The 13,989-nt window shown below is 42.3% G+C and overlaps 1 protein-coding gene across 1 annotated transcript in view; it reads left to right on the forward strand.

Moving 5' to 3' along the window:
* The first annotated feature begins 13,242 nt into the window (after positions 1-13,242).
* LOC122172190 (calcium-activated chloride channel regulator 1-like) overlaps positions 13,243-13,989 on the forward strand; it is a 28,174-nt gene continuing 27,427 nt past the window's right edge. The window contains exon 1 of the mRNA XM_065554186.1: positions 13,243-13,413. Within this exon, the coding sequence (XP_065410258.1) occupies positions 13,264-13,413 (150 nt within the window). The 5' untranslated portion in view covers positions 13,243-13,263. The remainder of the gene's footprint in view (positions 13,414-13,989) is intronic.

Raw genomic sequence — 13,989 nt, forward strand, 5'->3', positions numbered from 1 at the left:
TATAAATGGTCTGGTCTGTGGATGCAACGAGCAACCACAACTCCCATTTAATCAAAGGCAGCTTTGGGGTCTCAACCCCTGAAAGTAGGACCACTTTTATCTAGGTGCTCAACTTTGAGAACTTGGCCTAACTGACGTTCAGAAAGTCTCAGGGTGACAGCACTAGGTATAGAAACCTGCTCCTCTCACTCTCCATACACTGTAGTCTCTACAGGAGCATGTGCCTCCTCTGAGGTTTGAAAGACAATCATAAACCAATGACACATTACGTTACTAAAAATACTTTCAACAAACTGGAGCTAAATCAACAGTAGAAAAAGGGTTAGAAAGCAGCATTCAATCAGCAAAGATATATAAACTTGCTACAATAAAAGGTAAAGAATGATAAATTGCATTCAAGCAGAGCAAGTACTTACATACACAGTAGCTTTCACGTCTTGTCTTGATCAATAACTGTTTTGCACAATGGCAACTTTGTAAAGGTTTTTTTTAGGTGTGTGTGGTTGTTTTCCCCTCCCCTTCCTAGAATCCCACTATTGAAAGGACATCATAAGACTGAGTTGATTGTTTTGGTTACTTCCTCTTCCAGGAATTTGCTTCCTGTCCTAATGCACGAGATTGACTATAGGCAAAGGGAAGGCAAAACAGTTTTACCAAGCATAGCCAGTAATTACTGCTGCTGTGGGTGGGTAAGCACCTTAAGTGCAATATGTTTACAAAGTTATGTTTCAACTAAAAAAATTAATTTCTTGTTAATGCAACATCACATCCTATAAAGACCAACACCAAACTAATCTGTATGAACAAGTTGGCTGCCGACACGGCCACCTTCCTGAGCCTAGGTTGACCAGATAGCAAGTATGAAAAATTGGGATGGGGGATAATAGTTGCCTATATAAGACAAAGCCCCAAATAACAGGACTATCCCTATAAAATTGTGACATCTGGTCACTCTACCGGAATCATGTAGTGCAGGTGACAGTCGTGGGAACAAGCTGAGACCAGCCATCACTGCACAGGCTGTGGGTCAGGCCTGGGCAGTGCCTGTGGTGGTGGTGCTGGAGGCCGCTGTTGGGCCTGGTGGTTGGGCATCGGTCCATGCTCAGCGGCCATTCACAGCCCAGTTCCTGCTCCTGAACTGGGCCCTAAACTGGGCCCCGCATCCCAAGGCTGCCGTTGGCAGAGGCGGGGGTGACTGGGAGAGTGGTGGAGTGGGGTGATTTTTTTTGCTTATATTGTGCATTTTACTTCAATTGTTAAACATGTAGGACAAAATGGCTGAATGTTACACATCACCAAGAGCAAAAATTTACCAGGCCTCATATAGTCTTGTTGAAGTAGAAGTAAATTTACACCTGTAAAACATGGCCCTGTTTTATACAGGTCATACCAGATCTACTATGAAACTTCCCTGTCATGTACTTAAAATATGATTTTACAGCTGCTTTGATAGCTGTGATGTTATGATCCTGTGGCCCAGCCTCATCAACTGTGGCCCAGGCAGATTGGTAACAAAAATCTGTCACACATTCTCTTGGTCATTTTATAAATAGCCCGGGCAAAATTATTCTCTGATTTTTATACAGCACCAAACTCAATGGAGTTGCATGAGATATAAGTCAGAGCAGAATTTGCCCTTGTCGTTGACTTTGAGTTTCCTTCTAACAATGAAGAACTAACTAATGCAGTAATTTCTTTCTGCTAATTCTGTTGTTTTTTATGTCTAGGGTTAGACATTATCAAGCATGACGGTGCCTATTCCAGGTACATCTATTCTGGCTCTGAAAATGGCAGATACAACTTGAAAGTACATGTTCAACAAGCTAACAAGACTGTCAGATCACACCCCACAGTGCCATGGAGTCATTCTATGTATATACTCGGTTACATAGAAAATGGTAAGATGGAGTAATGTGGGCTGAGGCATGTAAAACAAACTCCATTGTGGATACACTGGAATAAATAACTGCATCACATTCTCTCAAACACTATTAAAGGACATTAGAGCATTGACATCCTTGCTAAGAGATCTTCATAAGTATAAGGATCTGCCCAGCAGGATGATATTAGTTTTGGATGCTTTTCAGAAATTGTTTTAACTAAATTCTGCCCTTTCTACACAGGAGCAAAAATGGGGTAGTTAAATTATTGTTTAATTTAGGTTTTATACCATTATTTCCTAGAACACTGCTTTTGTGATGTGGCTGGGACCTTAGAAGGAATAAATCCACATGGATTTATATTTTGCCTGTGAAAAAAGCAGATGTTGGAAGTTCTCCTGTCTCTACATGTGTAATGTGCCAATGACACTGCAGAATCATAATCAATCATCTTACATTCAGAATTGTTACAAAGGTTTAGCAAATGTCAAACACTTATCATTTTATACTAAGTCCCAAGTACTTCATATGGGAAGCAAGTCTAAGCGGAAAAATAATAGAAGACAGTTGGCAGTTTTTCATAGAGACATTATTAAGGGCACAAGAGTAAACTATCCCACTGCATAGTTAAGATGGGAAGTATGTCAAGAGATCACTTTGGCTTAACCAGGAGATCTTCAGTGATCTAAAAATCAAAAAAAGAGTTGTACAAAAAGAGGAAACTAGGTCAATTTACAAAGGATGAATATAAACAAATAACACTGGTATGTAGGGACAAAATTAGAAATGTCAAGGCACAAAATGAGATCAGACTATCTAGAGACATAAAGGGCAACAAGAAAACATTCTACAAATACATTAGAAGCAAGAAGATGACCAAGGACAGGGTAAGCCTGTTACTCAATGCAGGGGGGGAAATAATAACAGAAGATGTGGAAATGGCAGAGGTGCTTAATGATTTCTTTGTTTTGGTTTTCAACAAGAAGATTGGTGGTGATTGGACGTCTAATGTAGTGAATGCCAGTGAAAATGAGGTAGGATCAGAAGAGGCTAAAATAGGGAAAGAACAAGTTAAAAATTACTTGGACAAATTAGATGTCTTCAAGTCACCAGGGCCTGATGAAATGCATCTTAGAATACTCATGAAGCTGACTGAGGAGATATCTGAGCCATTAGCGATTATCTTTGAGAAGTCATGGAAGATGGGAGAGATTCCAGAAGACTAGAAAAGGGCAAATATAGTGCCCATCTATAAAAAGGGAAATAAAGATAACCCGGGGAATTACAGGCCAGTCAGCTTAACTTCTATAGTTAACTTCTGTACTTCAAGAGCAAATAATTAAGCAATCAATTTGCAAACATCTAGAAAATAATAAGGTGATAAGTAACAGTCAGCATGGATTTGTCAAAAACAAATCATATCAAACCAACCTGATAGCTTTCTTTGACAGGGTAACCGACCTTATGGATGGGGGAAAGCAGTAGACATGGTATATCTTGACTTTAGTAAAGCTTTTGATATGGTCTTGCATGATCTTCTCATAAAGAAACTAGGAAAATGGAAAGTAGATGGAGCTACTATAAGGTGGGTGCAAAACTGGTTGGAAAACCATTCCCAGAGAGTAGTTGTTAGTGGTTCACAGTCATGCTGGCAGGACATAATGAGTAGGGTCCTGCGGGGATCAGTTCTGGGTCTGATGAAGATATTGAACAGAACCAATGATTTAGATCAGTGGTTCCCAAACTTGTTCCACCACTTCTGCAGGGAAAGCCCCTGGCGGGCCAGGCTGGTTTGTGTACCTGCCGCGTCTGCAGGTTCGGCCGATCACGGCTCCCACTGGCCGCGGTTCACTGCTCCAGGCCAATGGGAGGTGCAGAAGCGGCGGAACAAGTTTGGGAACCACTGATTTAGATAATGGCATACAGAGTAAACTTATAAAGTTTGTGGATGATACCAAGCTGGGAGGGGTTACAAGTGCTTTGGAGGATAGGATTAAAATTCAAAATGATCTGGACAAAGTGGAGAAATGGTCTGAAGTAAATAGGATGAAATTCAATAAGGACAAATACAAAGTACTCCACTTCGGAAGGAACAATCAGTTGCACACATACAAAATGGGAAATGACTGCCTAGGAAGGAGTACTGCTGAAAGGGATCTGGGGGTAGTAATGGACCACAAGCTAAATATGAGGCAACAATATAATACTGTTGCAAAAAAAGCAAACATCATTCTGAGATGTATTAGCAGAAGTGTTGTAAGCAAGACATGAGAAGTAATTCTTCTGCTGTACTCTGCGCTGAATAGGCCTCAACTGGAGTATTGTGTCCAGTTCTAGGTGCCACATTTCAGGAAAGATATGGACAAATTGGGGAAAGTCCAGAGAAGAGCGACAAAAATGATTAAAGGTCTAGAAAACATGACCTATGAGGGAAGACTAAAAAAATTGGGTTTGGTTAGTCTGGAAAAGAGAAGACAGGGGACATGATCAGTTTTCAAGTATGTAAAAGGTTGTTACAAGGAGGATTAAGAAAAATCGTTTTTCTTAAACTCTGAGGATAGGACAAGAAGCAATGGGCTTAAATTGCAGCAAGGGAGGTTTAGGTTGGACATTAGGAAAAACTTCCTAACTCTCAGGGTGGTTAAGCACTGGAATAAATTGTCCAGGGAGGTGGTGGAATCTCCATCATTGGAGATTTTTAAGAGCAGGTTAGACAAACAACTGTCAGGGATGGTCTAAATAATGCTTAGTCCTGCCATGAGTGCAGGGGACTGGACTAGATGACCTCTCGGGGTCCCTTCCAGTTCTATGATTAACTTCAATGGGGCCAGGATTTAACTTCTGGTTTTGGGGTGATTTTAGACTGATTAGGCCAATGGATTTTAAAGAATTGCAAAAGTGGTGCTTGCAACTGTAATCGGAGGCCTTACCGTCATAATATTGTCATATTGCTTTCTGAGCAGCCACAGAAGGGAGCCAGGTGGTCTCCAAATGTGAAGTGGAGTGAAGAGTGAAAGCCTTTGACTCAACAATTTTACTTACATTTTTATTTCTTAATTCTAGGCTGAATTGAGTGAAGTTGGTAGGGCTGCAAGGCTTTCGATGAGGACAGAATTAGCCTATTCTGGCCATTAAATTCAATATCATGAATCTTTGTCCTCAATGAGATTTCAAGTTCACAAGTGCTTCCTCAAGTCTCCCTCAAGTTACCAGAGCAAGTGTTCTGTTATGGGATCTGTCCAGCATGAAACCTTCACTGTTCAGATGGTTGAATTGAGTAACTGGAATAGGCGCTCACTTGTGCTGCTAACAATTTGACTGCTTCTAAAGGAACAGATCAACAGTTTTAATTACAGGGTTAAATACATGTTGTATAATCTGACATATTTCCATTTTCAGCTGTAAGTTTCTAAATAAGAACAAGTGAAAGTCCTCTGGACAACTTTGATAATGCTATACCAGTGCTATACCTGCACTCTGACACCTCAGCATGCTGGGAACAAGGAAATATTTGTATTTAGAGAAGAAGCTTTGCAACAGAAAATATAACTATAAACTATATGGCTGTATGGGCCATTGTTAAAGCCTCCCTGCACTCTGAAATATCTAATATAGCCCAAGCTGTGAAGTTTGTTCTCCCAGTGGATTATCTCACTGCTAATATTGAGTACGGTGTTTCAATAATAGTGTTGATAGGATTTGGGCTGTTAACAGCTGATTGCCTTATTACAAGTGCAAACATATGTGCTTTAAATAAAAAGAAGAAAGTGATTATCACAGAAACTGCAACGAAAGCTACTATGACTTAAGATGAAACTTTGGATGATGTGTACTTATTTTTCTAGTATTTGTTTAGATACTTTCAAGAAATATGCAAAAATTTCATTAGCACAGAAAATGAGTATATAAAAAATTATTGGAAAGCCAAAATGCAGATCTGTAGAAACCATGGTGATTTAGTAGCAGTATCATACTGCATGCACACTGCATGCTTGAAAGGCCAGGTCAAATTAAAACTACATTGTATGTACTGCATATATGCACCCTAACTCATGCCACCTAAAGCTTTATGCCATTTGATTACATATTCCATATATATTATGATGAAAAAGCTGTAATTAAATTGAATGAGATAAGGTCTTAAATCTGTATGCAAAAGAAGATGTACAGTGAGGTTTCCTGGAGCTGCCTATATGGTGAATGTCTTTATAATTCAGCTCTTATGGATGTCATGGCATCCGGAGGGAACAGCAAGTTAACAGTTGGTTTAGAAGTGCACCCATTTGAAGGATGTGCTGAGGCACGAATGAACTTCATGCTGGTCCTTACTTCATTGCTGATTCACAGATAGCCAAGCACTGTGTTTAGTTGAGACTAAAGTGCATGAGTGAAGGATATTTTCCAGGAATGTTACGACCTAAGGAGCTTGTTCCCTCAGAACATGCAGCTGCAAATCTGTTTTCAGCCTTTTGGAGTCAAACTCTCAAAAATACTTGCAAGAGTTGGAACCATCTAACCTCAAAGTTAGACATGAGTCAGTCTCAACTCAAATGATAACTGAAACCTAGTCCACACACCACTTCTTTTGCCCATTTTTACTAGAAATCAAGGTTTATAATGCAAACAATGAGCTGTTAACTGCAAGGCTGGCGCAACCTATTAGGCGACCTAGGCGGTCGCCTAGGGTGCTACAATTTGGGGGGGCGGCGAGCGCAGCGGTATTTCAGCGGCGGGACCTTCCGCTGCCTCTGTGGGGGGGCAGCATTTCGGGGTGGGACATTCTGTCGCCGCCTAAGGCGGCGGAAAAGCTGGCAGCACTCCTGGTTAACTGTATCACTGCATGTACATTACCATAATACCTCTGCCAAAATGTCAAAGGGAGCGGAAGGCAGCCTCTACATTTGTGCCTATTATTTTGCATAAAAAATTGTATGTACAAAAAGTGAAGTTTCACACACAAGCATCATTTGGGCTTGTAAATCTGTTTTTTACCCACTGTTCATAAAGAAACTTGTGCTTTGTGCATTGTAACAGGGTTCACAACCTGCCCCTCTTCCTGGGGATGCTTGCTCTCCCCAATAAGGCTCAGAGAGGCTTCAGGGTTGTGCAACACCCGTGTCTTTATTTACTTAAGGTTGTCCCACCACCAGTGTCCATCTATATACAAGCTTTACAGGTTTAGTCTCCTCATTTACAGGCAGAGTCAGCCTTCAGCTAGAGGGCCTCCAGTTCCCTCCCTGACTAACTTCTCCCTGGCTGCCCCCTGCCTTCTGGCTCCCCCCAGCATTTATAGCCCTTGGCTTGTCAGGTCAGCAGGTGTTACCAATCCTCAGGACAGCATCAGGCCTTTTCCATCAGCCCCAATCTGCTTCCCTTGATTGGAGCTGACCGGGCAGAGGCTAATTAGGTGGTTTTGCACCAGCACCCTGCTACAGCATGCATAAAATTTGAGGGTGTTAATTTAAAGAAGATTTGAAAATGTTTCAAAAAAAGTTAAATGTTACAGAGTATTGGTCTGCTTGTTGTTGGCATCCTCAAACATCAAACAAATGTAAAGAATGTAGCCTTTCACATACTAAGCCAAATCCACCTCTAATGTTACCACCACTGAAAACAATTGGCCAAATTCAAATCTAATAAAACACTGGTTTTGTTAGCCATTTGATTAGTCAATGGCTCCGAAGCATGGTGTATGTTGCTATGTCACTAATGTGGTTTTGTTTTCTGTCTGCTGCACCTTTAAATTTTTGTTTTTTATGAGGAGATAACAAATGCAGGAGAGTTTTCTCTTGGTCATAACCTATAGTATTTACCAGAAGGTAAGCACTTTGCCCCACCTGTGGGTAGAGTAACTCACCTAGTTTACCCCACAGTAAAACTAAAGAACTTTGCCTCCACTATGTTTTTACAGCTGGATAGTTATCACACATAAGTTATCCTGTTTTAATCTATACCCTTTTTTTTGTCAGTGAAGACACACCCTCGGAGTCAGGTTTTTGCAGAGGCAGAACTGATTCAGCATGTAAATCAGAGGTGGCAGATATAGTAACTCCTCACTTAATGTTGTAGTTATGTTCCAGAAAAATGCAACATTAAGCGAAACGATGTTAAGCAAATCCAATTTCCCCATAAGAATTAATGTAAATGGGATGGGGGGGGGGGAGGGCTAGGTTCCAGGGTAATTTTTTTCACCAGACAAAAAAACTATATACACACACACACACAGAGTATACGTTTTAAACAAACAATTTAATACTGTCCACAGCTATGATGATTATGAAGCTTGGTTGAGGTGGTGAAGTTAGAGGGTGGAAGAGGGAGGAAGGGAGACACCCTGACATTAGCTCCACCCTGCCCCCCACACAGCAAGCAGGAGTCTCTGGGAGCAGCTCCAAGGCAGAGGGCAGGAGCAGCACATGGCAGTGGGGGGAGGGACAGCTGAACTGCCCAGCAATTGCTAGCCTGATGGGCAGCTGCAGCACAGGGAACTTAGGGGAGTGGGGAGCTGATGGTGGGCTGCCGGTCCACCCTGGTTACAAGCCCCCACCAGCTAGCTGCAATGGGCTGCTCTTCCTGGACAAAGCAGGTGGCTGCCAAACGACGTTAGAAGGGAGCATTGCACAACTTTAAACGAGCATGTTCCCTAATTGATCAGCAACGTAATAACGTTAACTGGGACAACTTTAAGTGAGGAGTTACTGTACTGTTCTCCCACAGAATTTTTACTTTTGTTCCTTGTTTTGTTGAAGTGGGAGTAGACTGGCTCTTCGCTGACAAGCCCGGTCTGAACTGCGTTTAAAAGTATGAAAAGTGCTTATCTTGTTTAGCCTAACCAAAAGAAGGCTGAGGGGAGATATGATTGCTCTCTATAAATGCATCAGAGGGATAAATACCAGTTAGTGAGAGCAGTTATTTAAGTTAAGCACTAATGTGGATACAGGAACAACTGGATGTAATCTGTCCATCAACAAGTTTAGGCTAGAAATTAGGTAAAGGTTTCTGACCATCAGAGGAGTGAAATTCTGCAACAGCCTTTCAAGGGGAGCAGAGGAGGCAAAAACCTAATTGGCTTCAAAACTGAACTCGATAAGTTTATGGAGGGGATGGTATGATGGCACTGCCTACAATGGCATAGAGCCATGCTGTGACTCCTAGCAGCAAGTATCTCCAATGGCCGATGATGGGACACTAGATAGGGAGGGCTTTAAGTAATAACAGAGAATTCTTTTCCAGATGTCTAGTTGGTAGGTCTTGTCCACATGCTCAGGGTCCAATCGATCATCATATTTGGGCTGGGAAGGAATTTCCCCTTAGGTCAGATTGGCAGAGACCCTGAGGGTTTTTTGCCCTCCTCTGCAGCATGGAGCATGGATCACTTGCTCTTTAGACTAGTGTAAATTGTGGATTCTGTGTAACTTTAAATCTTTAAAGCATGATTGAAGAACTTCCATAACTTAGCCAGAGGTTACGGATCTATTACAGGAGTGGATAGGTGACCTTCTGTGGCATGCAATGTACCGGAGGTCAGACTAGATCATCATGATGGTCCCTTTTGACCTTACAGTCTATGAGTCTAAAAAAGAGAGGTTCATTTGGTTTGGTGCTTTGAACACTTTTGGGCTAGTGCAGGTGGGGAGAGGGGCAGAGGAGCAGCAGGGGTGGAAAAGGGACCTGAAAAGAGGTGATGGGAAGGAAAGGAAACAAGTGGAGAAATGAGGGGGAAAAGCTGAAATGGACCAAAGCAGAGGAGTCTGGAATAAAAGAGCTCGGCTGGGACCGGGAGAAAGAAACTCAGGAGCATGCAGGACATGGGGCAGCCAGAGGAGGGACTGGTGACCCTGAAGAGCTGTTCTCCATGGAGTTGTAGGTCAAGAGAAGGCTGATGGACATTTGAACAACTGGGAATCCAAGCCTAGGTCAGGATGGCTTGAAGAATTCCCCAACTTTTACTGCACCTGCAGGTAGGATGAGTGGGGAAGAAGAGAAAAAATGGGATTCTGGGTAACTCTGAGGCTAGGGAAATAGGTAAGAGGGAAAAGAGAAAGCAGTTAAGAGAAGAAATGGGGAGAGCTTAAAATGAGGGGAGACTCAGAAGGGAGAGAAATGCAAAGGCCGAGGGAGCTGTTTTCATCCTTGCTCCCACCCTGCTGTCGGGGGACTTCTGGGCATTCCCCTTACAACACATACCAAGCCACAGAGACTGAGTATTTTCCCCCAGTCATCATGCTCCCTAGCATTGGGGTGGGGCACCCAGGAAAACTTCCCTTTCTCTCCAAGGCTTGGTTAAGCAGAGCTTCCACACAGCTTTCCCTTCCTGCTCCTAACTCAACCTGCCTCCACCACATTGGGGTGGGGGTGGGGCTAGCTGTGCAAAGCTTCCTTCTTTTCTTGGTGCAAACACCATCATGGAGACAGTAGCTGCTGGTTTCCAGACAGAGAGGCAGCCCCAGTGAACACCTGTGAGGGCTGTGAACACCTATGTGCATAATTTAAAGAGACAAGCCCCATTTAAAAACAATGAGAATTATTTTAATAGCTTTGCCAGGCTGGGGTCAAGAGCTTCCCATATGATTTCATATTATCGCTGTGAGCCAGTCTGATTGTGTTGGGTAGGGAAGAGATGGGGGAAATACTAAAGACACCGGAAGATGGGATCCAGAGAAAGATACAAGGTCACAGAACTGATATAAAGGAGGAGGTCAAAACAGTTAAGGGTGAGGTGGGGTGAAAGAATGGAAGATGAAAAGTGGGGAATGGAAAGGAAAGTCACACCATTTTAAGCTTAGAAATCTTTTATTTTTTACTATATTTGCTAAAGTCACATGCATGCTTATGGTTGGCCCTGTTTATTTGAGTTTACTTTTTGTCTAAAATAGCTTTGTAAAAGTATTTTCATTCTTTCTAAAGTGCAGTTACATTACTGATAAGATATAGCTAAATCTGTTTTTATAAGAGCAATATAAGCCATTTTGCGTGCAGGCATTCACAACTGAAATCTGTGCAGAGCCATATTTCCTTCTTCCACTGTAATGGAAAATAGAATTGTACAGTTGGCTTTATGTGCTATGCTGCAATAAAATTACCTTCTACCTAGTACTGGATGATGTTCTTAAGTTTAGGGTGGTGCTTTAATCTTTTTTTTGGGGGGTGTCAAGGCTCCTTCCCCACTCTGAACTTTAGCGTACAGATGTGGGGGCCTGCATGAAAACTTCTAAACTTAACTACCAGCTTAGATCTGGTCCACTGCCACTACTCCCAATGGGCTAACTCCCTTCCCTGGGTAGCCTTGAGAGACTCTTTCACCAACTCCCTGGTGAACACAGATCCAACCCCTTGGATCTTAAAACAAAGGAGAAATCAACCACCCCCCCCTCCTTTCTCCCACCAACTCCTGGTGGATCCAGATCCAACCCCCTTGGATCTAAAAACAAGGAAAAAATCAGTCAGGTTTTTAAAAAGAAGGCTTTTAGTTAAAGAAAAAGGTAAAAATCATCTCTGTAAAATCAGGATGGAAAATAACTTTACAGGGTAATCAAACTTAAAGAGCCCACAGGAACCCCCTCTAGCCTTAGGTTCAAAGTTACAGCAAACAGAGGTAAACACCCTAGCAAAAGGTACATTTACAAGTTGAGAAAACAAAGATAAAACTAACACGCCTTGCTTGGCTGTACTTACAAGTTTGAAATATGAGAGACTTGTTCAGAAAGATTTGGAGAGCATGGATTGATGTCTGGGCCCTCTTAGTCCCAAGAGCGAACTCCCCCCAAAACAAAGAGCACAAACAAAAGCCTTCCCCCCACCAAGATTTGAAAGTATCTTGTCCCCTTATTGGTTCTTTGGGTCAGGTGTCAGCCAGGTTACCTGAGCTTCTTAACCCTTTACAAGTAAAAGGATTTTGAAGTCTCTGGCCAGGAGGGATTTTATAATATTGTACACAGGAGGGCTGTTACCCTTCCCTTTATAGTTATGACAGGGGGGTGGCATGACCATGGCTGGAATGCTACTTGGTGAACTGTATAAAGGGCCAGTGGAGAGGGAAGTAAAACTGTGGAAAGTAAGTGTAGGCTGTGCGTGGATTCTACTTGGGGAATCAATGGAATCAATCAGAAGGCATGCAAACCTCCGCTCAGAAGGAAATCCAGGAGGGCTAGAAGTGAACTAGTATGAGTAAATTATAAAGTTCAAAAGGTCATTTGAGCCAAACAGAGTGGAGCTCACCTTGGAGCTGCAGCAACCAACCAAGAGTTCCCCTCAGCCTGCAGAAACATATGTATAATATATGGAGATATACCTATCTCATGGAACTGGAAGGGACCCTGAAAGGTCATCGAGTCCAGTCCCCTGCTCTCACTATCAGGACCAAGTACTGATTTTGCCCCAGATCCCCTAAGTGGCCCCCTCAAGGATTGAACTCACAATCTTGGGTTTAGCAGGCCAATGCTCAAACACTGCCCCCCGTACATCGTTATCTGACAGCTCACCACCCCGGATTGCTATCTGTCACTAGATAACCAGTTTGGTGTTTATAGGTCAACTGTCAGGGCTGTTGTCATGGAAGTGTGAGCAGGTATTAACAGGATGCTGCTGCCACAGGTCATAAAGGCTAGGGCACTGCACAGAAGATTATCAATGGCTTTGCATGGCTGGGGTTCCCAAACCGTATTGGGGCCATTGATGGGACCAGTGTATGCTTTGCCCACCATACCAGGCCTCAGAGTTCATCATCAGGTGTCCTCCAAAGATTTGTTGATTACTGCAGCAGAAGCATCAATATTGATGTAGGGTGGTCTGGAAAGGTCCATGATGCCAGACGCTTTGGAAAGTCAGGCCTCTTTGCTACACTGAATAGGGGATATTTTGCTCCCTGGACCACTATAGATATCAATGGTGTTCTGATTCCCCCTGTCATTCTGGGAGACCCAGCTTCCCCTCTGCTTCCCTGGCATAGGAAGCCTTTTACTGGACACTCGGATGGGAGAAAGGAGCTGGTTACCTGTACCCTGAGTAGCTACAGAACTCCAGTGGGGTATGTATGTGAAGGCTGAAAGGGAAATGGTGATGGCCCGATGATGAAGTTGGAGGCTGCTGAGCAATATCTGCCTCATGTGATAACTGCTCACTGTATTTTGCACCACATCTGTGCATGGATAAGGAAATACAGCTCAGATTTAGCTTCTTTCAGTCTTTAGGAATTTCCCCAGTGTATTAATATGTAACCTACACCACCATATTGAGCACAGTTATGCAAACTTAATTTACACAGCAGTCCATATATACTTGCCATAAAATATACAAAATGTACAAACAAAATGCCCATAAACAACTGTATAAATAGTGCTGCTGTACCACCACTTTTATAACAAAAATTGTGGAGAAAGGGACAATGAGGGTGTTCAAGAGCTTGGTTCTTTTATTTCTAGTACCTGTAGTGAGAGGTTCTATGGTTCAGCTGAAAAATGGTGGCTATGAGGATATTGTTATTGCAATTAACCCTGAGTTACCGGAAGATCACAATATCATTAGAAACATAAAGGTAAGAACTTTGGTATATGTATTGTCCTTCTGTGACATTCAGACTTCTTGGTTAGTTCTACCTCTAGATTAGCTGTAATCTTAAAAGACCAGTTCCAGCCCCCATTAATGACAATGTGAGGTTTTCTCTTGATTTTCATAGGAGCTAGATCAATTCTATTACTAAATTTGTTCTTAACTTGAATTTTTATTCAAATGCTTTTGTTAATGAAATGAGTGTACTAATCTCTTGAAGTTTAACAGGAATATTATGGCTCAGGGTCAGGCTGATTCTATGTATCACCTCCTTCTTAATTACTTCTTTCCAAAACATGAGTACCTTCGACTACAGAATCTCCAGAACATGGATATTTAATTGCCAATTGCTGCACCTCCATTACAATGTTTGCCATTTGCTTTTATCCCTCCTTTCCCCCATCTTTGCAGGCATTCACTGTGTTCTTAAAAACCCTTGGTGTGTGTGTGTGTATATATGTATATGTGTGTGTGTGTGTGTATGTATATAGTGATATTTCTGTTTTTAGTTATTCTTTAAGTTCTCAGTGTAGATCTTTGCTCCATGATCACGATTTGGTCA

This window comes from Chrysemys picta, chromosome 8, assembly GCF_011386835.1.
Source record: "Chrysemys picta bellii isolate R12L10 chromosome 8, ASM1138683v2, whole genome shotgun sequence".
In the NCBI taxonomy this organism is placed as follows: domain Eukaryota; kingdom Metazoa; phylum Chordata; order Testudines; family Emydidae; genus Chrysemys; species Chrysemys picta.